The following is a 25,084-nucleotide window of genomic DNA, read 5'->3' on the forward strand; positions in this document are numbered from 1 at the left end:
TTTAATTAGAGTTCGGTAAGCGGTGCGGACAGTCTATAATGCGATCGTTATTTCCATCCTGCGGCGTACACTTTCGGAGAACGTGGGGACGCACTCTGTGTAAAACGTACGGTAGATTCTTCAACCGCGCGTTATTTCTGGCCGGCGAAATATTAATAAAGTGTAAAGATACCAGCACCGTTACGCGCGGCTATCTAAACTTTTTACGGATACGATTTACGTCGACCGTCCGCCGCCATTTAGTGCACAACGTCGCGGCCCCGGCCTTTATGAATGACTCGTTCGACGCATTTCGCTCTCGCGTTTCATCAACGATTTGTTTTCTCGCGCATCCTTTCGTCGCTTTGGCTCGTCGATCGAAAACAGGCTTTCCGTTCGAGTCGTCAAAACGGTATTCAATTTGCTTGGGGCGAACGTGCGTGTGAATACCAGAAGCCACCGATTACTAACTTTTATTGGGAAGAAGGCAGTGGGAGGAACGAGGGTCTCTTATTGGTTATCAGATACATATAATTTGACAGTACGCGGACACAAAATATTTTTGTTTCGCGTGCGCGGTTAACTTGAAAACCGAGTGTCCGTATCGCCGGAACGATCATCGATCACGGACCGTGTATCCTTTCCCTGCGGTTCCGGTTCCGAGTCTGACTCGATGCGGAAGAATCTCGAATCGATGGGCATCGATGGGTAATCGATAGGTATCGATGGTACGTGTAACAATGATGGCGGTGTAGTCGAATTTGTTAAGCTGAAAGTCGAGGATAACAAAGTCGTTGAGCGCACGGTCGAAGCTGGAATGCCAGCGCGACTGTTCTGGCTGGAAGAGGCGCGCATGCGTCGCGCATGTAGCGTCACACCAATTGGTTCGACGGCGTCTGACGTCGATCTCCCAGCCGGCCAATCAGCGGTCGAGCCTCGTCGACGTTAGTTCGGCGTGCCGAGGCGAACTTCAGAGGCGAGGTGGACCGACTGGTATGTGCGACACGGCCAGCCTCCCCTCCATTCCTTCTCTCTTTCACTCTCTTTCTCTCGATCTCTCGCGTTCTCCCTCTCTCTCTCTCTCGCTCGCTCTCGCTTGCCGTCTCGTTCTCTCCGACTGGTTCGCTCGGTCTCTCTCTTTCTCCTGTTCCCGTGTTCTCCACGCGACTTCCTCAAATCTTTATTTCAGGCTCGACCGCGAACTGGTCGAGGCGCGCGGCCCGCTTTTTTACCGTCCGATACGACGCTTCTAAATTTGAATCTTCTACGGAGCAGTGCGAATCGACGGCTCGCCGCACGTGAAAAATATTTTAAGAAAGCCGTGCGTGTTTCTAGTCATCGTTTCTAGTCAGCCAGGATATTCTAACCTAGCTAACCTGATTTCTGGCCGAGCTGCTGCTGCTTCTCACCGTGGTATCGCATCGAACGACGACGACAAGACAACGTCGGACGCGAAGTTTTCCGCGAGTGTGGCAACTTGGAAAATAAACACCGATCTCGAAGGAACGCGCGAGTGATTCGACCGAACAAGAAAACTATCGATACGTCGCGCGTCCCTCTCTTTCTCTCTCTCTCTCTTTCTCTCTCACTCTTTCGTACGATATATCGAACAAGGACCAGGCGTGAGAGAGAGACGAGCAAAGAAGAAAAACGAAAGAGAAGAGAAGGATCGAGATCGAGAAAGTTTTTAACGATCGTCGTCGTCGTGGTTGCCGTGGTCGTCCAAGTAGTGCTCCAGGTCGAGCCCCAAGTCATATTCAAGTCGTCGTCGTCGTCGTCGTCGTCGCCGCCGCCGCCGTGGTCGGCGTAGTTGCAACAAATACGTGTTCGACGAACCGACGAGCCGAGAGATATCCGGCGTGCAAAGTGACGCGTGTTGATTCAATCGCCAGAAACGAGTGCAAGTTGATCCGTGCCAAAAGGTTCGTGCGTCTTGTTTCTACGTAGTCGCCGTTTTAAAGAGAAGAGTTTTGTTTTGATCTTAAAGTTGTACCTTTCGCGAGGGTGTTAGTGGGGAGATATCGATCGCGGGACCATTGACGTCCGTTCTGGAGAACGAGCTTTTCTCTCCTCGCTCCTTTGACTAGGCTAACCTCCCGATAATTGTATTTTCTCACTAGTAGCTACATACGTACCCGTATATACTACACGTCTATACATTATACATATATAGAGTATACCTGTACATGTGCATATGCATCCCCACATCTAGATATATATCCATAGATATATATTGCATATATTCTACGTGTGTGCATACACGTAGAGACGTACAAGTACAAGTACACGAACACGTAGACGTCGAGGCGCGCGTGTTGCATTCTGTGTGTACCTGGTCGCAACGAGAGAATTAGATGTTGGGAAACGAGAGAAGGTTGAAAACCGTGGCTGCTACCGAGTAAACCGTTCCGTGACCGATGGGAGACTATAACCACGTATCTCTGGTTCAACGTTTACAGAAAACAAGTGGATCTCTAAATAAAACGTAAACCCGCGCGGCGACGTTGCTAACCTTCATGGTAATCTACGGCATAATCGACGCAGCGCACCGCGAGACCAACGTTTCTTCGAGATAAATGGAAATATTTTAAAACCGAGGGACGTTCTTCCGTGGCTCCGCGTCGCCGAACCCGAGTGCCCCGAGACAACGATCCCTCGACTCCGGTTACGATTGTGATCGCTCGACATCTGTGCAGGAGTGCGCGCGATCTCGCCATCTTTGTTTTGATATCGATTCAGTGCGCGCAAGAAGATCGATCGATTGGCGAACGGACGTCGAGATGCTCGACTGATCGAGTTCGTATCGAGTCGGTGAGTTATCGAATCTGAATCTACACCCCGATTTTTAATTTACTTCGTTACGTCACGATCGCGCGTCGATTCCATTCGAATCGGTTCGTTTCAAAATTCCCGCGGTTCGCTCGACCACCACTGGGCACACCGTGCAGCCGCCGTTTCATCTCCCCGAGCGAATCGAATGCAAAAGAGTAGGAAGAGTTCGAAAGAGCGATCTCGTTGTATTATAAATTCACCGGATGATTCGGTAAAGTTCAACGTATCGTATGCTCGCCGTATCGCGTACGAAATCCACGTTGAACACCGCCTGATAAAACATTGTTATCGCATCGGCATTCGTATCGTATCGAAATCGGCGTATCGAATTAAAATAGTTGAGACTCGGGCTACGTTACACGCGCCGGTTCGGCGCGGTGCGGCGCGGCGCCCGCCATTCGAATCTCCCGCCAATTTCCTCGCGACCTATCTCGCTCGCTGGAGAACAGTATCGTTAAAACAAGATCGAATAAAACCATTGATATGGCCGCGACCGTACGAAGAACTAATTGCGCGATAAATCACGATCGATCGATAGAGACGAGACCATTCGTTGGTCTCGCCTCCGGCAACATTCGATTATTATTATTATTATTATTATTGTTCAAGGTAGTTTATACTTGCAAGAAAAAAAACGTTCGATGAGACATGTACGACGTACCGTATATAGAGGAAATACACGCTGGTCGCTGACCCTCGGTTCTCGTTCTGCGCTGTTGTATTATAAACCGAATTCGATCGGACGACAGCTCGAGCGGCAACCTCCTCCCCCTCCCCCTCCTCCTACTACTCCTCCTCTACCTCCTCCTCCTCTTGCTCCTCCAGTTCTCGTCGCGTTCTGTGTCCCTATTGTCACCGGTGCGCTGGAGAAAGCTTCCACTGCTTCCACCGCTTTTCCCGTAAACTTCCCTCGGTCTCGCAGCATCGTAGGCAATAATCATAGTTTCGTGATACGGGTAACTCTCGTTCGGTGCCTGTTCGAATTACAAAAGCGCTCCTTTCTTCTTGAACACAGGTGGCAGTACATATTTCTATAGGTTACGGTAAAAATAACAATTGTTAGAACGGCGAGATACGTCGACGTTCTTTCCGACGCGTTTGTTTGCGTACCTGTTGCGAGAAGCGTGTCGCACGCGTTCGAGGATAATCTCGAGATATTACGGACGAATTTGCGCGAATAATCGAAAGAAATTGTCAGAATTTTCGAACGTAGGTTGCCGCGGCGGAGTCGTCAATTTTCTCTCGTCGCTATTATTTTCCCGGCGTACTATAGTTAGGTTCGACGTGTCTATCATCTGGTCGATGGCACGAACGTGTACCGTCTCGTTCTATGTAAGTACTTGTGTGTCCTTTCCGGTCCGCGCTCGATGGAACCGTCTATAGACGATATACGTAACAAATACATATTCTTATTCATCTCTAAACGCGTTAATTCGTCGGGGCGCGTGTCCGCGTGGGTGAATTCGGTCCGTCGATCCAGATCGACACGTGTTGGTGATCGCACATGGCTCGGGGTCCGATCGCGACAGTCCCCGGGTTCGTGGACACGTACAATAATTAGCATCGGCGAGGATGCAACATAATTTCGCGATGCAGGAGATAGCCGGTCGCCGACAAAAATAACAACGGGTTGCCCGTGAAACGCGCGCGTTAATTCATATAGCAAGAGAGATCGCGTGCTCGGAATGAATGAAAGGGGGGCTTCGGTAAATATAGTTGATGGAGCTTAGAATTAGAACGCGAAGTTAAAGCCAATGTTTTTACTAGAGCCGGCCGTCGGCCGCCGACCACCACTCCAGATACTCGAGTGGAATTATCGAATTGAATCGGGCCCGCTTCATTATTCAAATACCCGGCTGTACCGATCGATTCATCGAGTTCGTTCGATCCCTAAGCGACCGATCACCCCGGGCTCGACGACACCGAAATGTCCTCGAAACGAAATATGTATGTAGTTGGAGAATTCGAGATCGACGATGAACGTAAAATACATAGGGCTCGATCGACGATTTATTCGGTTCGGTTGGGATTTCGAACGAACGGGGATGTTCGAACGTTGGTTTAGACGTTCGATTGATCGATACGACGCGCGACGCCTCGTGAGATAATAAATGGAACGGCTAGTTGCGACGGAGGCACATCATCCTGGTAATCCGTCCGAGGCGTGTTGTATCTAATCGCTTCTGATGCAAAGGTAATTCGACTTTCCCTACTCATCCGAGGCTGGCATCGCGTCGGCAAGGTATTATCGGTGATTATCTCGACGAACGCGGCAGACGTCGATTACCAGAATCGGTATTTCACTAAATCTTTTAGCTCCGGGAGGGATACATACCTGGAATATTTACTTCGTGAGTGGAGGAATCGAATATTTTTTTTCGAGAAAATGTTGCCGGCCAAATGGCGGAAGCAAATACGTAATTGGGACGCCGATCGATCGATCGGTAGGCCGATCTTCCCGCTGGCCGTTTTATCGTCGACAATTAACGTGCGTAATAATCGACTTTGTCGTCGCAGTTTCCCTCGAAAGTGCACCGCGAGAGCGCATCGAATTACGGTCACCTGGCTACCTTGTGGCAATTTGCTCTTAACGACGTCGAAGAAAAACGAAAGAGAACCGGAAAATCACTGCACCCGACGTTTTTCCGACGAATCACGTAGCCCCAACCGCCAGATAACCGCGATCTCGAACATCGCGAGCCGTAGATGTCCTCTATAATCATTGGATGATCAGTTCGCGCGCATGAAAAACGTAATAAACCTTAATTGGACGGCGCGGCGTCGCGTATACGGGATAGCCATGCATTTATGGTGCATTCTTCGAGGGATAACACCGATGCGTGTAAACGTATGGATTTCATTTTTGGTTGCTATCGACTCCGAGTTAAATCATTACTCGACGGAGCAATCTGTCGGCTTTTCGCGGAGCCGCTCGTCGATTCTCGTTGTTGTCGGTCGAGGCTCGGCTGCGGGGAAAATTTCAACGTGAAATGCCGTTGTTCGAACAGGATCGAGCAACTTTCGCGATTCAACTATCTCGCAAAACAAAAAGAACCGTCGCGCGTTGGTTGAGGAGCAGAGGGTGGCCGAGGGTGTCGGAGTGAGAGGGACAGAGGGGGGCAGAAGGATGCGAGAATTGCGAACGAGAGACCCATAGAAAAGCGGAGCAGTAGTTGGCGACGCGCGCGACAGAACTGGACCATGCGTTAAAACCTGCCGGGCAGCATAAAGCACGTGTCGCTTTTCCGCGTATCGATTAACGTTGCGAGGCGAGCGAGGCGAACCAGGCGAACGGGGCGAACCGAGCGAACCAACTTTGATGACACGTGAAATTTGACGGAAAACAACCGGCATTGCTCCATTGAAACCTCTATCCTACGAGATTGAGTTACCGTCGACAAAAATTCCTCTGTCCGCTCCGCGTACACATACATGCATCGTGCGGGTTTTCGTTCGATTCAGCGACGGGAACCCTGTAAACGGGCATCGACGAATTCCTGTTTTCGTTGGAAGAACAACAAGTAAAATTCAGTGTACCGTTTGTTTTTCTGTTGCAGCGTTTTTAATATTCCATCCAGTGGTTCCGAAGAGCTGTCCCTTCTCCGCAGCGTCGTGCAAAAATGGGTCGGAAGAAGATTCAAATTTCGCGCATCACGGACGAACGGAATCGTCAGGTACCTGTTCGACGTCCACCTGTGCCCGTTCCCTCTTCATCAACATTGATCAGTCCGATTCGATCGATTCGACCAAAGCGGATTTCCACGCTTGATCGGCGATCGAGACCACCACGATCGCGGGACACGGGGCGCGCGCGTGCCGACGAAACAAAAATTGTAACACCGAGGGGTCAATATTTACACGCGGCTTAATCGGTTTACACGCGGCGTGGTGATCGGATCGCCACTCGAAATGTTTGCTCGCGCCGTGGATCTGCGCCGATCCGATCCGTATCCGTGTGGATCGCGTTGTTCCTCATTCGAGATCAAACATCGATAAATCGATGTCAGCGTTCGTGCACGCGCCGACTGCCACCGGTCTTGCTCCGTCCGTTATCTTTTATCGAAATGAATTCGGCGGGTATTAGTCGAGTAATCCGTAACTATGTAAACAGATGACAAGAGGGCACTTGCGATCGCAGGTGGGACCGAGTCGATCGAAATCGAACGTTGTTTCTCCTTTTCCCGTCGAACGAACACGAGTCGTTCCATCCCCTGAAAAGTCTCCCAATGATCAACGCGTCTTCTGTCGGTCAACAGGTGACCTTCAACAAACGAAAATTCGGAGTGATGAAGAAGGCGTACGAGTTGTCCGTGCTCTGCGACTGCGAGATCGCGCTGATTATCTTCAGCTCGAGCAACAAGCTGTATCAGTATGCGAGCACCGACATGGACAAGGTTCTTCTCAAGTACACCGAGTACAACGAACCCCACGAGTCCCTCACCAACAAGAATATCATCGAGGTGAGCCGATTTCTCCTGAGTAACGGTCAAGGTTCCAGAGGGGAAGCCGAAAATCACTAGAGTCCACCGGCGCCACCGATTTGCCCCTATCTTGCTCGCGTCGAATAAGCGAATAGATCGGTTAAATCGGTTGAAGGATCCAGGAATCCTTGATAAGATTTTGGAGAACAGCGAAAGCACGAAATCGAAACGCAATCCGTTGATGCGCGTAAACGTTTTACGGTCGTTCTCTCGTAAAAGAAACGGGTCGCTGTCTGTTCGGTTGGTTTCTTTTGTAAACGAATCGATAGACGCGTACGCGTTAACGGTCGAACGCTTTATCGTAAAACGGATAGAAACCGGAGCCCTAACCGAGAGGAATGTTTCGAGAAGTAAAAGAGAAAAGCGAGAACGACGGATCGTTTTCAAAGTACGATTTATAGGATCGGCCGGATGGTGTACCGGCTATCCCGGTGGATCGTGTACCGGTTAAATGAGAGATTTCACAGTGAAAAATTGCACGATCCTGTCGGGCATCGTCGCCGCTTATTAACTTTTTCACCGGCCGATCAGCGAAATTACGCGAGATTGTTGCAAATATGCTTGCGCGTGCAACACGCCCTTCCTGTCTGGAATTTCCTTCGAGATTTTCGATGCGAAACCATCGAAACCACCAGGTGGTCCGGTTCAACCGACGTAACGCGACGCGTCCACGATAATGCTTGGTTCAAGCATTTAACTAGATCAATTTCTATACCATTTCAAGCTTTTCTTTTGCTCGAGCAGTTTACAGAGTCTGCGGTCGGACGAGTATCGTTTCCGCCGTTGCGAGCTGAAACGATTTACTGTTTATCAAACCCAAACTTTAAGCAATACTATTTTACATTTACATCACGCGTTACTTCATAGTTTTAGAAAGTTTATGATCGATGGTTTTAATGGATCTCCTCCAATAGCAACAATTTACTCCCAGTTACGTAAATGAATTCCTTTGGGATTACTATGTAAGTTCGTTAAGCTCCCTTCTGGTACAGTACGATCACTGAAAACTCTATAAAGCTTTAATCGTCTCTCGTCGCGTTACGAATCGTTTGAAATTCCAACGGTTGCCTTGTCGTTATCACGTTAGCGTTCTTCATGGAATAAAAGGTGGCGTCGTTTCTCGTGGACAATTTTACGCGAATCGGGTACAGACGGATCGCGTTCGCTCGCGAAACGCAATGAAACCACTTAACACCTTATCGACGGATGACTCGATACCGCGTCAACTTCAATATTGCCATCTGCTACGGGTGACGTAAAGATGCGTCAAACGAGCACCGATGATCGTTCCTGGTATGGACCCGTTGCGTCGACGAGGCCTAGAGCCGTGTAAACAAATTGTTGGCCGCGATAACCGGTCCACGTTAGGCGAATCTAAATCGACGGAAACTATACATAGTTGCCGACGAATCGCGCTCCTCGTACAAGATTCATTAGGCGAGCATTGTCTCTGGTTGACGGAGTCGGTAATCGCCAGCACGACTCGCGCTTTAGGGCTAACGCGTCGCATCGCCTAACCGTGTTACGCGATTTCGTGTGGAACGCACGAGCAGTTGTATTCACAAACGAGTTTGTCGCCGATCGCCGCGTCGCGCGTCGGTCGGCGAGAGTGCCAGGAGCGAGTCTGATATTAGAGAAAGAGTGAGAGAGAGGATATGCGTGTGTGTGTGTGTGCGCGCGCGAGCGAGCGCGTGAGCGAGAGAGAAAGTGAGGGAGGGAGAGAGAGGAAGGCTAGCCAGCCGACCAGCTTCTCCGCTGTTTAGCGTTAAATTAACGTGCATGCGAAGGTTGAGTGCCCTCGGGCGGTGTGGTCACGTGAACCTGTCTGCTGACACTTGCAGGCACTCAACAAGAAGGAACATAAGGGTGCCATGTCGCCAGAGAGTCCGGAGCCGGACGCGATCGAGTACAATCTGACTCCGCGGACCGAGGCCAAATACACCAAGATCGACGAGGAGTTCCAACTGATGATGCAGAGGCACCAGCACAACGGCACCCGCGTAAGTATCTCGGCCAGCCGCGACTCCTTTTGCCAGGTCTCCCCCCGACTCTCCTCTTCGTCTTCCTTTATTCTACACCGTTGGCTATTAGATCCTCGACTTATCCCCGGTGTTTATACTCTTCCGATCTCTCTATCGAGATCGTCTCGGAAGGTATATTTTCGGTGATTTGCGCGGGTATCGAATACCGGATACGCATACGTTCCCGTTTCTTGGCCAGCGTAGCGCCGCCCCCCTCCCCCATGAGAATCTGCCGCGCAGAGTTTTCACATGAGCAACAGTCTGATTACCTTTCAACGGTGTTCCAAACAATCTAGCACCCAGCGTGATCGGACGCGCGAATTGTCGGCGACGCGACCTGGATTTAATTCGCGGCGTTCGCTACGCTGTTCAACGCTTATCTTATACTTTACACTTTGTACCATACGTTGGATATCTAGAGGATCTTGTGCGCTACGTTTTCTTTCTTTCTTTTTTTTTTGACCAAGATCCGTGCGCATAGCTTGAAGAAGTAGCTAACCGTGGCGTGTTTGATTTGATACGATTTCAGGCAATGGGACAGTCTAATTACACTCTACCTGTATCCGTACCAGTGAATAGTTTTGGCGAATCTCTACTTGGATCTAGTCCCCAAATGGCCCACACCAGCATTTCTCCGCGGCCGTCATCTTCTGAAACAGACTCAGGTACTCATTCATGTCGTCACGGTTGCTCTGATCGTCGAAAGAGAATGGTCGGAGATATCAGCTTGCCGATCGGTTTTTTTTCCAGTGTATCCACCTGGAGGGATGTTGGAAATGAGCAACGGATATCCTCCGTCGGCATCGCCGCTGGGAGGTTCACCTAGTCCCGGACCTTCACCGGCGTTAGGTGTCGGAGGAGGCAGCGCGAACAAAGGCAGCAATCCGTCTAGGCATTCGCCGCAACCTCCGCCTCCACCACCGCCGCCTCATCCTCACAGGACTAATCTACGAGTAGTTATTCCAACACCTCTTACGCAACCCCTTTCCGATGACACTAGTTACGATGTAAGTGTTGGAACATGACACGAACGGTTGGACATACGAAAGACTGCGCGATCACTCGGAACGAAAGAAACCTTGTTATTTTGTAATGATCGAATTCAACGATCAGTAGAAAAAGGTTTCCGCTACGGTCTTCGCTATGTCCAACTCTCAAATCGTGTATGCGTACATCGTTGATCGTTTTGGCAAGGTAGGGTCACCGGTTGCAACGGTGACCTTGGCTCCAGTCGCGACGCATCCTTCTAATCCGTTTATTTTTTTGTTCGCGTTGCGTAGAGCGGCCACCCGCAATCCGCATTGAACACACCGGTAGTAGCGCTACAAACGCCATCGGTCCCAGCCGGATACTCTAGTTTCGGACCAACGGATTATTCCTCGGACCTCGGGAGTTTAGCATGGTCTCATCAGAGGTACGTTGATGACTTATCAATGTATTCGGCAGCCACCATGTCCAGCATCAGGTAAATCATACTTCATAATTATTCTTACTGGGATCGGAATCATCCGGAGAAAGTGTCTCGATGGATTTGAAGCATTCTGGTTGCAACTCTGGTTGCGACTCTGACTCAGAAATCGTCGAGGACGATTTCGGAATGATCGAGAGTCGGTCGTACGGTCGAGCAAACGTTAGCTGGTGTGTCGTTTGATTGCAGTGGTCTTCCGCATCTGGCCGTGTCGAGTAGTACACCGCCGCCAGCGACTTCACCGTTGCCGGTCAAGATAAAGAGCGAGCCGATCAGCCCGCCTCGAGATCCACACGGTGGCAACAGCGGTTCGAATAGCAGCGGACCGAGCACCGGCGGCAGCCTCCATCACACGAGCCTGAACGTGGGCCCGTCGTCGAGCACCGGTGGACCACCACCGCATCATGTGCCTCATCCGGGACCGCAATCGTTGAACCTGGTGTCGAGCAGACCGAGCAGTAATCCACCGCCGTCCCATTCGGGTAGTATAACGCCGACGAACCTACCGTCGCCAGGAAGCGGACCGGTCGGCGACATCCGGACCAGTCACTCGAACGCGGGCGGAAACGCCGGCAACAACTCGGACTACGAGAACGGACCGTTGATGAAGCGCTCGAGGATCACCGAGGGCTGGGCGACTTAATATTAAATTGGACGCGGACGGGGTCAGGTCACGGCTCGGTTCTTCTTGCGAAAACCTCCACGTACAACGGCGTCATTTAGTGCTTTGTGAAGCTCTCCAGGACTCGAAGTTTCCGTAGACTCGTTCACGGTTTTGCCCACTGGTCAGTTTTCTTCGCGCTTGTCACACGGGGCCCTAGATGTTTGCGTGGCCACGAGCGCAGCGTGCCCGAAACGAGGAACAATCGGTGCGAAGGCGAAGGCGACGTCGACGTCGACGTCGACGTCGATGTCTACGTCGCGGCCTGAATCAGTGGATGGAAAACAGAAATTTCTTTATATTTTCAAGCTCGTGGAAGAATGCGTTTGTTTGACGATTTTAATAACAAAAAAAAGCAACAAAAAAACGGTGCCATAATGTTGAAGCGTTACACGTATATGTATATGTATGTATATATGTATACATATGTGTACACAGAGAGAAACACGCGTATACACACACAGAGAGACACACGCACACTTACATACACAGAAACACTCGCGCGAGTGCGCGCGTACGTACACGTACATACACTCTTGATGGTTACACGCGTACGTATATATCTACATATATACGTACGTACGTATGTGTGTATGTATGTATGTATGTATATGGTATGTGTACGTATACATATTTTCATGTATATAATACGAAGTTGTTTGTATATATGTCATTAATTCATTGTCATTTTCTTCGTGATATGGCATTGTGTCCTTGGTACTTGTCGCTGCGGCGAAGGTTATCCCTCCCGGAACGGAAGGAGGCAAACGAGATGAAAAGGAAAGGAGAGGAACAGAGGAATCGGCGTGTGTTTTTATCGGAGAATGTTAGAAAGAATCGTGATCCGAGAGCAAGGTGTTTTCGGGATAGAGGTGCATCGACAAACCGAATTTCTATCGAAAGAGCTTTGCGCGTACCACGTTCTAGAATTGTTACGATAGGGATTTACCGATAATTGTACTTCGTTAACTTGTTTCTTTTTCTGTTTGCGCGTTGATGGTAGGTAGACGAGTCCGCGGCATAATCCGTTAATTGACGTTTACGCAAAGAATGCCAATGGAAACGATGAACATAACTTCTTTGAATCGAATGCCTAGTCAGAAAATAATGATATTCGATTAGCGGTAGAAATTTTATTCTACAATCTTTTTTTTTCGTTCTTTTTCGTTTTATTATTACTATTAATCTTTCTCCCCTTCTTGTTTCTACCTATTTTTTTCTTTTTGTAAATGGTAATCACTATTACTACTCGCTTGGAATCCGTACTCTTCTTCGGACAAGATCGAAGGATCGTGCAACAATTTTACCGTGGTAAAGGGTGAGAGAAGATCGTACGCTTATACGATATCGTGGAACGTTTTTTACTCGTTTCTCCTTTTTTTTTTAGTTTTAACGTTTCGTTGACGCGTTGCGGTCCATCGAGAAACAGCATCAGACATTTAAGAAAATTCTAGACGAATCGACCCGCAAAGCGTGAACGGTAATCAATGATCGGTGAACGGTGACCGTCTGTTTTGTGTTTTTCGTTTTTAACGCAGGCGGCAGCGAGTCTTTTTCTTTTAGCGAACTGAAAAATTAACGGTCTATGTCCGCTAAGGAAAACGATATATGTAAATGATAAATCGGCTGCTGTACTCAAGATGAATTTTACGATACGTTCCCGCGGAACACAATCGAGAAATGTTAATATACATACATATATATATATATATATATATACATATATATATATAGTTATATTGGTTGTCGCGCGGTAATAGACGAGAGATATACGCAAATATTGTACGCGAGATAAGCATATTACATAGTGTTGATTATTAATGGAGGATAAAGAGCAAAAGTATATACACGCAAACTCGCATCTGTATACATACGATACGATACGATACGTTATATATACATTTTTCACAAGTATTTTGCACATTTGATATGAAAGAGGAAAATAAGAGGTAAACGGACGAGAGAAGAAACATTTGCAGCCCTTTCGAATTTCGTAATATCAGCCACAACGACACACGTAAACAGGAGCTTGTCCAAGCACCGTTCGTGGTCAACGGGAACCAAAAAAGCAACTCTCTATCGGAACAGAAATCTCTCTCGGCGGCACTTTGAACCTTTGCGTCATCTAATCCAAAAACGTGTTTCGGCCGGACAGGGTTGCAATTCGCAAAAACTACATAACAGAATTGTTCTCTTCTTTGTGGTTAAAGTTAAAACCGCTTCGGGATGGTCTCAGCCTATGCTTTACTCGGTCTCAGGATGTATCCTGGCGCGTGAGATGCTCTCGAGAATCGTATTTGGTATGTTGTAGCGTAATTAAACGTCGTAATTAATGGAATACACAAAACGGTATATGAATAATAGTGCCTGGCACCATTTGTGGCCCTCCTTTCTGATGACTTGACCGCACTGTCAACGCGCGCGCGTGCTCTTCTTACACACGCGAAACATGTACACATAATACACATATGTGTAAACATACACGGAACACGGAGACAGACACACACAAAAGAAAGAAAGAAAGAAAGTGAGATAGAGAGGAAAGAAAAGAGAGCGCGCGCACGTCTCCCAGTCGTCGAGAACGTATACTCGTTCATACGTGCATGTAGGAAATTTGAACTATCAACTCGTTAATTGGCGGTTTAACGATGCGCGAGTAACTATAGAAAACTGATTCGAAATGTACAAAAATAATCGAAATTTTATCAGGAATAGTTCGACAATGGTCTCTCCGACTGGGCCGACATCACCGGCAAGTCGGTCCTTATTATATCGTGACCGAAGGTTATACACGCGTACACGTACGTCGAATAAACTTTGTTCTTTACTAACGTATAATAGAAACGTATCTGATGACTGTACGAACAATCGGTGTGCGAGAAACATAAGATACAATTGTGTATAGTCACTAATCTAATTAATCACAAATTTTTAAGATGATCACAAAGTGCAATCTCTTAGCCAACACACTTTTTTATCAAAGGAGAAAAAAGTATAAAGAAATTGTTATTTTTCATAACGAAAAAAAGTAAGATTTAATGTATTAAAAAAAAGTATATATATATATATATATGATATATAAATATGTCTCCACTAGTTATTGAACATTTTCCTATTGATGCAAAATTTATTGTACTTGAACTGATATTATGTATATACGTGTGTATATATGCATATATACACATGCACGTATGTATATATATATGCATATGGATACATATATACATATATATGTATATATACGAAAAATCTATACATTATATATATATATATATGTATGTACATATATTACACATATTATATATATATACGATATGTGTGTGTGTATATATATAACTCTAAATTTAAGTGTGCATGCCTGAATTAAATCCATGAAAGATAATCTGCGATACTTTGTATTGGTTCCAGATACTTCTTAGCCGCGACAGGTGGATCGTGTAATGATATAATTACTGTTAATTATATTATTATTTACCTAATATTGTAAGACCGTTTCTCAGAAGAGTTTCTCTGTTACCGTTACGCGCTTCGTCCGACCGTTTCCAATAGCTGCAACAGTTTTGCACAAACTTTTGCAATTCTCTCCGACGACGATACCCAAACATATTCGCTGTACGTATAGCGAGCAGAATCCTCCGGCACAAGTAATGATAATCGACCGCATCAAGCGCAGCGTCAGACTTCGTCGTGACTTTGAGATCGCGACGCCCTCATAATTTCGTACAAACTCGATGATAGAACAGTTCCTTGCACGCCTCAGAAGTTCTATTTTTTCATAAATGGGAGTACGTCGACTCGTTTCCAAGTAACGGGCGATTATTAGACTGCGGATATCGTTTAACACTAAACCTATCGAGCCTTAAAACTAACTGGTACACATGTTCTCTTATAAAAATGACAAAATTGATTTTATTTAGACTTTGTGCAGCTCCTATTCTAATGTGTGCTCCACTAAAGATATCTATACGATCATTTCTTATGGAATTATTTTTATTATATCAATAATCGTAAAATAAAAAATCTGGGACCGGTGATGGTAGGTTTAGTGTTAAACTTGTCGAGTGTTCAACGCTACGATTACCGGACGTCGAGAGCGCGCTGGAGTCAACAAAGATTATGGAAAATGTAATTATGTTCTGAATTATGTAGGTCGTTCCCGTTCCGGTAGCTTTAGCGTTACAACGAATTCGAAGCGCGGTCCAATGATCGCTTCTACACGTTTGCCATACTCGAATAGAGAACAGAAGATGGGGTCTCATGCTCACGATCCAAAGCGCGCGCGTATAAATCCAAGTATCTCTAGAGTCGATGCACAAAATCCAGAACGCAATGCTACCATTGATTGTTCTCGTTTTTACGGTGTTGCGGATAGACTGCGGATATTTGTCGCGCGATCTCTGTATTTCTTTTGAGTCATTTTGAGAGATAGAGAATTTGTTGTGCCTCGAGAGCGAGGAACGGCGTTGTTCTACTCCTTTTGAACGCGAGAAAGAGAGAGCACGGCGAGTCCGCGGTCTAACGACAGGGCATGTAATATTCGATATTAGAAACTGTCTGAGAGACGTCTGGTGTTGTTAATCCTCGATCCACCGGCACTCGGTCTCGCGAATCGAATAACATTCGCGATGCAGTAAGCACAGGGCAAGGATTACGTTCGCTTACCGATCTATTTTACCGTGAAACACGCTCGGACAGACAGACACACACACACACACACATACATCCCCACGCATATATACCGGAGGAAAGAAACAAACATATACGTAGCGATACCTCTAACGTTAGGGAACTTGTTGAATGGTGTACGTTAACGATACGTTGTACATACATTTTAATGTATATTTTTAATATGAAATACATGTAAGTTACATAGAAGAAAAAACTCACACGTACACACACATAAGAGAGAGAGAGAAAGAGAGAGAGAGAGAGAGAGACAACGAGCAAGTTTTCAATGCGCATCTTATCATTCTGGGCGCAACCGTGTCCAGTACCCCGGGAATACTTAAAGAGAAAACGTTTGCCGTTCTTCGCTTCTTCTACGACACAGAGGTGTTCGAATAATTAGATATGAACCATGAAAACGAAAAAGAAAACAATACGAAAAATAAAACTGTTTCCGTTTCTTCTTTTTTTCTACACACGTGTGTACGTAGTACGTATACTTCTGAACTTTGAGATTATAAATATATTGTACAAAATAGAAGGTTGCCTGCACGGACGAATAAATTTGCGAAATTCTATCTCTTCTAATCGATTGTGATTCACGTTCGTTCGTGCACTCAACGGTGTAAGAAAAGAAAAAAAACACACACACATGCGTGCGACCATACTTGTTTTTACTACGGTTTACCTTGTAGTTGCGTCTACTAATCGATGCACCTCTGCACAAACTCATTGTTGTACATACATAATACATGTATGTATATATAAAAAAAATATATATATATACAATATATAATACGCATTGTACGACGCCAACAATGTCCACTTGTTATCGGTCCGACGAATATGTAATGTTAATCAGACGTTGTTTATTGATGGTTGGTACATTTCTGGATCTTGATAATTTTATCTGACGCGCGCCTATGGCTCTACTACTCGAGTTCGGAAGCGTCGTTGAATCGTTGAGTTGCCGAGTCCTCGCGAACCGGAAGTTGTTCCTGAGCGACACCGAGGCAGCGGTCGCGGTTGTGCCGGGGCGAGACCTCTCTCTCTTTCTTTCTCTCTCTCTCTCGAGCGAAATACGCTAAACGAAAGAAATTTTGTACATAGTGTACTGTATTCTGCGCAACGCTGACTCTCGCTTCGAATGGGGCTGTTACTTTCCTTCGAAGGTCCAAGATTTCGAAGCTCCGAAGCTTCGATTTGTTTCCAGTTAACGCATAAGAGACGAAACAAGTGGAATCTGCACGAATGAAGACGCTCATTTTCTAAAATGCGTTACAATGTAAGCGTCGGCGCCATGGTCCTAGGACCGCCATGGTCCTTCGAAATTTCGAAGTTCTCTTCGAATCTTCGAAGAGTCGAAGCTTCGCGAAAGTAACAGCCCTACCTTCGAATCGTCGATTATTCAATTTATGTCTTCTATCGTCGGCCATTGAAAGCGAGGGTTGGCGGTGCGCGGATACATTTTTTCACCCGTTTTATATACAGGCTGTCTCGTGACGGGTGGCTACCGGCGATTTTACATAAAAAAAAGAAAACAAACACTTGAAAATGTAAAATTGAAAATCTATTATGTTCGAGACGGAACCCGGTGAACGAAACTTCTTAGCGTCTCTTTTATCCCACTGTGAATACATCGCCGTGTACGCTCACGCCGGTTATCAGACATCCTGTATACACGTCGTGGACCGGAAGTTTCGAATCGCTTTGGGAGTCGACGTTCCGAAAATTTTGAGCTGCCGGACTCGTGAAAAAGAATGATTCGAAACGTTTGGTCGAACGGTGTGCTCACGTGTACGTGTTATAATAGATATTATTACTGAACACGCGAAAGGCGATTTATATCGTATAGTTGAGAACTCAGAGACTATTTGAAGTTGTTGCGAAACGCTGTGAAAAACGAAACGGACCATCATTAGAAACACGTTCTCGTACTTGTGTAAGGTAAAAGGAATAATAATAAAACCCGCGGAACACGCACCAGATAGCGAGTAGATAGAACCGGGTAGAGCTTTTTTAATCGGGAGCAAAGTTGTTGGTATCGAGAAGCCGTTGATCAGATATTTTTCTTGGAGCTACATAGCTCGCGGACATGTAGCTCGGTTTAGATTTGAGCTGTTCGCGCCCCTCTTCGTCGAACCCGAGAACGATCGTCGGCCGAGTACACAGAGATCGTTTGCTGGATATTACATTGTACTCTCGTCGCAATTGAAGATCGAGCTCGAAGTCAATTTTTCCCACGCGAAACCACTCGAGAACACGTGTGTACTCTTGTACTTGTGTACGCTTGTACTCGAGAGCAGCTCGCGGTTCCCTAATTTTCTACAAGATACTCGAAGCGACCTCGGCGGCTGAACAAAAGCATTCGCACGCTTCTTCGGAGATACGATTAATTTATATAGTACGAGACGTTGCTCGGGATTCTGATATATATATATATTTATACATACGATACGATATAAAAGCGTACGAATTTGGGAAATTATCGGAAAGATATCGAAAAGAATTTTCAAAGGGTAAAATTCGAACGGGATCGGAGGAAAGAGAACATCTTCGTAGAACCGGTGAATATAGGTACGGCGCGGCGGCTCGCACGTTCGATCCCGAAGAACGGTCGTTCTTCTTTCTTTCTCCGGATTAGAAGATTTCAAATTTTACATTGGAATTCGCGACAGCGCCGCGTCTATTTTTTTACGAGACAACAATGTTATTTGTTCAACTATTTGAATCACACGGTATATGGAACGATCGTGCTAAAAGAACGTAGCGTAGCTACCGTGGTTGCGATGGATTTAGTATCTTTGAGAAACGAAAAAGAAAAAGCTATATTTCTAACGGGTAGTGCAATTTTATTGTCCACGAGACGAGTGTGCGAATACTTTTTTCTATCGACTGCGAGCGCGTGCGCCAGTCGCGGGAGAAGACAGTTTTCAAAATTTCGATACGCAGGGAATTCTAGGCGGAGGTAGACACATAGATAGATAGATCGATGGAAAGGAGGGAGGAGGGAGGGTGAGTGAGGAGAAGAGAGAGAGAGAAAAAGAGAATTGTAAATAATATGTTAACGATTTAGTTAACGGAATCGCGCGCGGTTCATTGACCTTTTGTGCCTTTCGAGCGAATTGTTGCGAACTCTCGGGAACCAATCACTCTCGACCAGTCCTTTGTGTTTCAAATATTTATCGATCTGGTGATCTCGACGATTAGGGAGTAAGACGTTCATGCGAACCATCGTAATTTATATATTTTAATCGACGCGGAACGTTCGGGTACTTTGATTCGAGATGTCGGCGTCGCGACGTTCGTTTCACGGGAACCGTAACGAAACGTGTCCCGGCCGTGTAATCGATCATCGTATCATCGGCAACGTGATTCGACGGTCGTAATATTTTTTCAAATTGATAAGTTTCGTTTAAACGAATAGCTATCTATGCGCGTGTAGAAACGTGTACGTTCGCGCGTGTGCTCGTACGCGTTTGTACGTGTCTGTATACATAGCGAGTCGACTCGCGAAGCGCACGGCACAAGTATATCGGAGCGCTGAAAACGGTGTGTATCGAAGCGGGTCCATACAAACGATCCTAAAGTAACATAAAATAACGTAAAGTAATGTAAAGTAATGTAAAAGGAAAACTGAAACACGGCGGACACCGCGGGCACCGCAGACACCACAGACACGAACGTAAAGTTAATGAAATGCGAAAGAGTCAAGTGTGTATTACTAGCCACAACTGTTGTCACCGCGCAGAGTAAACAAGATGAGTTATATATGATGTACATACATGCGTTTATATATGTATATGTAAAAGTATGTTTAAATACCGAACATATCTCTGTAACGCCACGTAGCATCAGATGTTTAAACACCGTCGGAGAAGGGAAAATGAACTGGGCTCGGATCGCGGCTGTTTCTGCGTCGGATAGACGCTTATTTTCTGTACAAATCGTTCCGATACATTCGATGTTACGCGAGGACCGTGAGGGAGACTTTCCGGACACTTATCATGTCCCGAAATATGCTATCTCCACGTAGAAATAGCCTCGGTCCGATTCGTTTGAAGGTGACCACCGGTGCGGCGAGATCGTTTGCAGATTCGTCGCGTTCTTCTCTCTTTCCTGTAAATGTACATAGAGAACTCGCAGCAGCCACGCATCTCTCTTTCTTTCCGCGAATGCAACTAGAAACTCAACTACATACCCTGCACTGGCATACAGTGTGTCGTAATTGGCAAAATCGGACGGACGCGAAAAATTCTCAATTTGTGAATGTTTATTGAATTATAATATAAGAATTTATTAAAGCTGAGGCGAAAAAGTCTGAGTTTGTTAAAATTTGTTGAATCATAATAGAAGATTTTATTAAATTTACAACATACTTTCGGGGGAAAATGATGACGGTATGCTGCTGCACCGAAACAATTGTCCAGAATTACACGATCGCGAAATGCAACCGGTGCGCTGCAACCGTAGTCACTGGACGCCGCCATTTTCCGAAGGGGATCGACGAATACGGTGGGAATGGTAACATAACTGCGTAGCGATACTGTTATTTGTACGATATATATTTATATATATCGTATATGATCTATATATATATATATATATAAATATATATATGACGTTTACGTTGTATTTGTTACAGAAAAGAGCGGACACGACACGCGGTTTAAAGGAAACGAAGTGAAAATCAGAAAAGAATGAGGAAACGGAATGTTCCAAGAGATAGAGTGAGAGAGAGAGAGAAAGAAAAAGATAGAGCGCTGTGTGCGTGTATACACCGAAAGTGATGAGAAAAAGAGGATGGTGGACTCTTTAATCGCGTAACATACTAGATTATTCGAATATTATGGCATATTATAGTTGTGCGTTGTTCAAATAGAGGATAAACAAGAAACTGTGTAAGTGCGTGAGCGCGTCCGAGAGAGAGAGAGAGAGAGGGGAGGGGGGAGGAAGTAATTTTCGTATTTGTATAGTGCCATCGTGAATTATCAATTAAGACGAACCGACATTTACGTTTAACCTTATCTTTATTTTCATTTCTCTCTTTCTCCTTCGTTATCTGAACTCCGTTCTTTCTTTGTCTCTTGTTTCATCGATTCAGGACCGTCGATTTCCGGTACCGAAGCATCGGTCGTTCTTTCGATTCCTTTCCTCGTCCTGTCGTTACAACTGGTATTAGGAAAAACTGGTACGGATCGAACGAATATCTCGAAATCGAAATAATTTATCCCCCTCGTTCCTCGGTGTAAGCAAGGTCTGGTTGCAAGTTGAAAATCGCGAGTTATCCGCCGGTTGCGAGCACTTCTCCGACATCCGGTGGTCAGAGACGACGATTTACAATTAGAAAGTTTTATTTTCAAGTTCTCGTTTTATTTCATATTTTCCAACCAATAGAGTCCTTCGTTCTCCCATCACCGTTTTGATTTCAAATTCGTATTTTAAGGTCGATCATTTGGTTTGTGTTCTTGACCCGACGCCATTTTCGTTTTGATTTTGCATCGGGTTGTGCGAAATTTATTAACGGAAGTGCTCGCAATTGGCCGATGCGAAGCGTCTCGTTAGATACGTATTTCTTTGGTGCTCGACATATCTGATCGTTGTTAATGAATACTATATTATTATCGATAACGCTATTAATCATCGACGTGTGATCGTCATACCTCAACGTCATCGTCATCGTGATCATTAGCATTACTACTACTATTACTACTGCTACTACTATTCCTACTACTACTACCGCTACTACTATTGCTACTATTACTACAACTGTTACTACTACTATTGCTACAACTGCTATTATTACTATTATTACTACTATTGCAACTATCGACCACTATTTCTGATTATTACCGCCACCGGCTGCTACTATTATTATGATTTCTCTCTTTTTCTCTCTTTATTCCTTCCTTTCCGTTTTCGTTCCAACAATTAATTACCAGACTGCGGATTGTGTGCATTCATGACAAATATTGATAGATCAAATACAGTGATAAAGTCACGAATGAAATTATTTTTGACTTTTTCACGGGATTAAAGGAAAGAGATACATTCAACTGTGAGATTTCTTACGATCGAAATGGAGAATTTTTATTCCGCATAAAGATCCGTAGTCTAATTATTACTGATCACCGATCACGACAAGCGTACGCGCGCCATTTTACCGCCTATCGACTCGATCGTCAGAGTTTTATTAGTGGTAAACGATAATCGTTTCGCGACGAAAATTCAGCACGTACACCTGTACAGAGTCACGCATATACGCGTATACACACACAGAGACACACACACATTCAGACACACACACGCACACACACACATATATCCACGCACAAGCGTGAAACATTGTAAAACACGCATTGCGGTTATATTTCAGTGTATCAGCGTAACGATATGATGTTTCCCATAGAATACATTTTACTTGGTTTTTATATTTGGCAGTATTTTATTTACGTTGTCGCATCGAGTAGAGGAGAACGGAGAACAGAGATTCTTCGTGAATAAACGAGCATACGGCCTATTATCCGGCAAAGATAATAGGTTCGCGTAACGAATAAGATAGCGGTGTAACAATATATGGTCGTTCGTGTTCCCCTGTATCGTCGTACTTTGCCCGAATGCTCTTTTTTTCGACGGATCGAAGAGAGAAAAGGAAAATATGTCTCTTCGAATCTTCGAGATCTCGACTATTTTTTTGAATCGTTCGGACGTGTGTTCCTTGGGATGCGACGTTGATACGCGCGACTCGCGTGGTCGTTGTCGAGTCCCTTCGGTACCGGAAATGGCGTCCAAAGGTATGTGCGCGACCGGCAACGGTCCTTCGTTCCCTTTAACGCTAACAGCTGAGATGTATACCTGCAGAGTACCACCTGTTTCCCGTTGTATTCGTTGTATTCGTTATATTCGTTCTATTCGTTGTATTCGTTGTACTCTCGTCAGAGCGAGACCGTCTCCTTCCGTCGGAACGATTTCGTGGGTGTCGTTCTATCGTCGGAGTCGCGAACCAGTGTCGTCGAACTCTTATCTCGCAACAGTGTATTTTGCATAAACATTTCCAGTCTACCCGCGAAACCTCTTGTACTTAATCGGACCACGGCTGTTTATGCAAACTCCTCAGATTTCCATTATCCAGATTTCCAAACAGACACGTTCGCCATTCAGTCACATTCGAATTTCTGATCACACGCGGGAAGATACGCAGCCCGCAAAACCAATAAACGTTCTTCTACTAGATTTTCATTACTACGTGTATCGATATATATTTTTAATAATAATTTACTCTCTTTCTCTCTCTCTCTCTCTCGCTCTCTCTCCCTCTGCATCTTTCTTTCCTGAAAGTTTCTACACGTATTCGAAACTATTCGTTGGAGCTGTAAAAATTAATTTCGTCCCCCAACAAAAGCTCAAATCCGTTGTCGGAATGTGTTTGTTTCTTAATCGTGGAGCACATCACTCACACTCTAGTTTCTTTCGCAGCGAAGTGAACACGCATTCATGCACACGCGCGCACGCACACGCACACGCATATTCTTTCTCGACGGAAACGAGAAACGATACCACGTGTGTATCCATCGCGATCTCCCCGAACTATTCAAACTTATCCAAGCTGTCCAAACTGTCCGAACTGTTCGAGCTTATACAGGATTGTCAAGAAATTATGTGTGAAAACCGTTACAGCGTGATTCTACAACTTAGGATCGGCGAAGATCTGTTAGAAAAGTTTTCTAGAAAATTCACCTTGACAGACTCTATCAAGGCCAAACGTTTTATTCTATTATTTTATCGTGCTCTACTCATTGAGAGGAACAAACTTCTCACAGGAACCATCCGCCCGAAATGAACGGTTCTCTTGAGAATTCACGTTAAAATTCAGTAACACTTACTTGATTCAGCATTACATTACAACATGACGTAGTACAAAAGATCAATTCTGAATCAAGTAAGTCCATTTACTTGTTATCCGAACTTTAACGTCAATTTTCAACGGCACAGTTCACTTTCGACCGATAATACCTTCGAGAAGTTTGTTCCTCTCGATCGTAGAAAGATTTGACCTTGAAAAAGTCTGGTGAATTTTGTGCACAAAACTTTTTTAACTGATTGCACATAAAATTCTTAACGCCCTGTACTATTATATCGGAAGACGCGCGACAGAGCCCGTTCATGTGTTTTCGGAGACAATGAGAATCGGTATTTTTCGATTCGGCTAAAAGCAAAGATGGCGGGCTCTGTCGCGTAACTTTTTACCACGTGTTGTCCATGCACAAACACACAGACACAAACACGGACGCAGACATACATCCACAGACAAACAATTGTAGTATATACTGTAATCGGTGTAATGGAACACGCACAGAAAAACGGTACACACATCTCTGCACCGTGTACCAACACAAATTTCATTGTGACGTCCACTAAAGTGTAATTCATACGATTGTAAACATGTAAGATCGAGAGGAACCAAAATTCTTCGCGATCGATCGTTGACGATTCATTCTTTTCCACCGAGGTGTCCCGTTCAATCGTCCTGCACACTGTACATACACTGTACAGTGTACATAAACTGTACAGTGTACAAGATGCAAGCAGAGAAGAGCGTCTTCTTACCGGTGATCGCGATAAATGGGACACCCTGTGTACGTGTGTGTACACTGGTGAACAAATTCATTGGAAGGAGCGCGAAATTGATAATTTGATTTTTGATTCGAGAATGTTATTAAAGGGGAGAACGGTCTCGAAGGATCGGCATCTTATATGTATACGATCGTATCTGTCCTCTGTAGAAATGCCTTATTGTCACGTGCCTCGATTAACAATTAAACTGTTCACCTGCTTACCAATTACTTGTTAGTGTACGTAACGAAATATGTACGTGTAATATCGCGTTATTCTTTGTACTGCTCTTGTAAATATATTCTGAACGATTACTGTCACCGGGTGTCCTCTGTGAAACGTGAGTATTTCACCCAATCAACTC

General features: G+C 45.4%; 1 protein-coding gene across 9 annotated transcripts in view; it reads left to right on the top strand.

Annotated features, from left to right (window-relative positions):
• Mef2 (myocyte enhancer factor 2) overlaps positions 1–25,040 on the top strand; it is a 49,942-nt gene extending 24,902 nt beyond the window's left edge. For 4 of the 9 annotated variants that reach the window (XM_076438741.1, XM_076438739.1, XM_076438743.1 and 1 more), the window contains 7 exons: positions 6,369–6,485; positions 7,068–7,271; positions 9,134–9,292; positions 9,843–9,978; positions 10,064–10,320; positions 10,594–10,778; positions 10,971–25,040. In XM_076438741.1, coding sequence (XP_076294856.1) covers positions 6,432–6,485; positions 7,068–7,271; positions 9,134–9,292; positions 9,843–9,978; positions 10,064–10,320; positions 10,594–10,778; positions 10,971–11,424 — 1,449 coding nt within the window. In that variant the 5' untranslated portion in view covers positions 6,369–6,431 and the 3' untranslated portion in view covers positions 11,425–25,040. Of the gene's footprint in view, positions 1–1,164; positions 1,902–2,438; positions 2,791–6,368; positions 6,486–7,067; positions 7,272–9,133; positions 9,293–9,842; positions 9,979–10,063; positions 10,321–10,593; positions 10,779–10,970 lie in introns of those variants that run through there. The other 5 variants (XM_076438740.1, XM_076438744.1, XM_076438748.1 and 2 more) reach the window with 5 other exon arrangements.
• Positions 25,041–25,084: the final 44 nt, after the last annotated feature.

The sequence above is a fragment of the Lasioglossum baleicum genome, chromosome 14 (genome assembly GCF_051020765.1).
Source record: "Lasioglossum baleicum chromosome 14, iyLasBale1, whole genome shotgun sequence".
NCBI lineage: Eukaryota > Metazoa > Arthropoda > Insecta > Hymenoptera > Halictidae > Lasioglossum > Lasioglossum baleicum.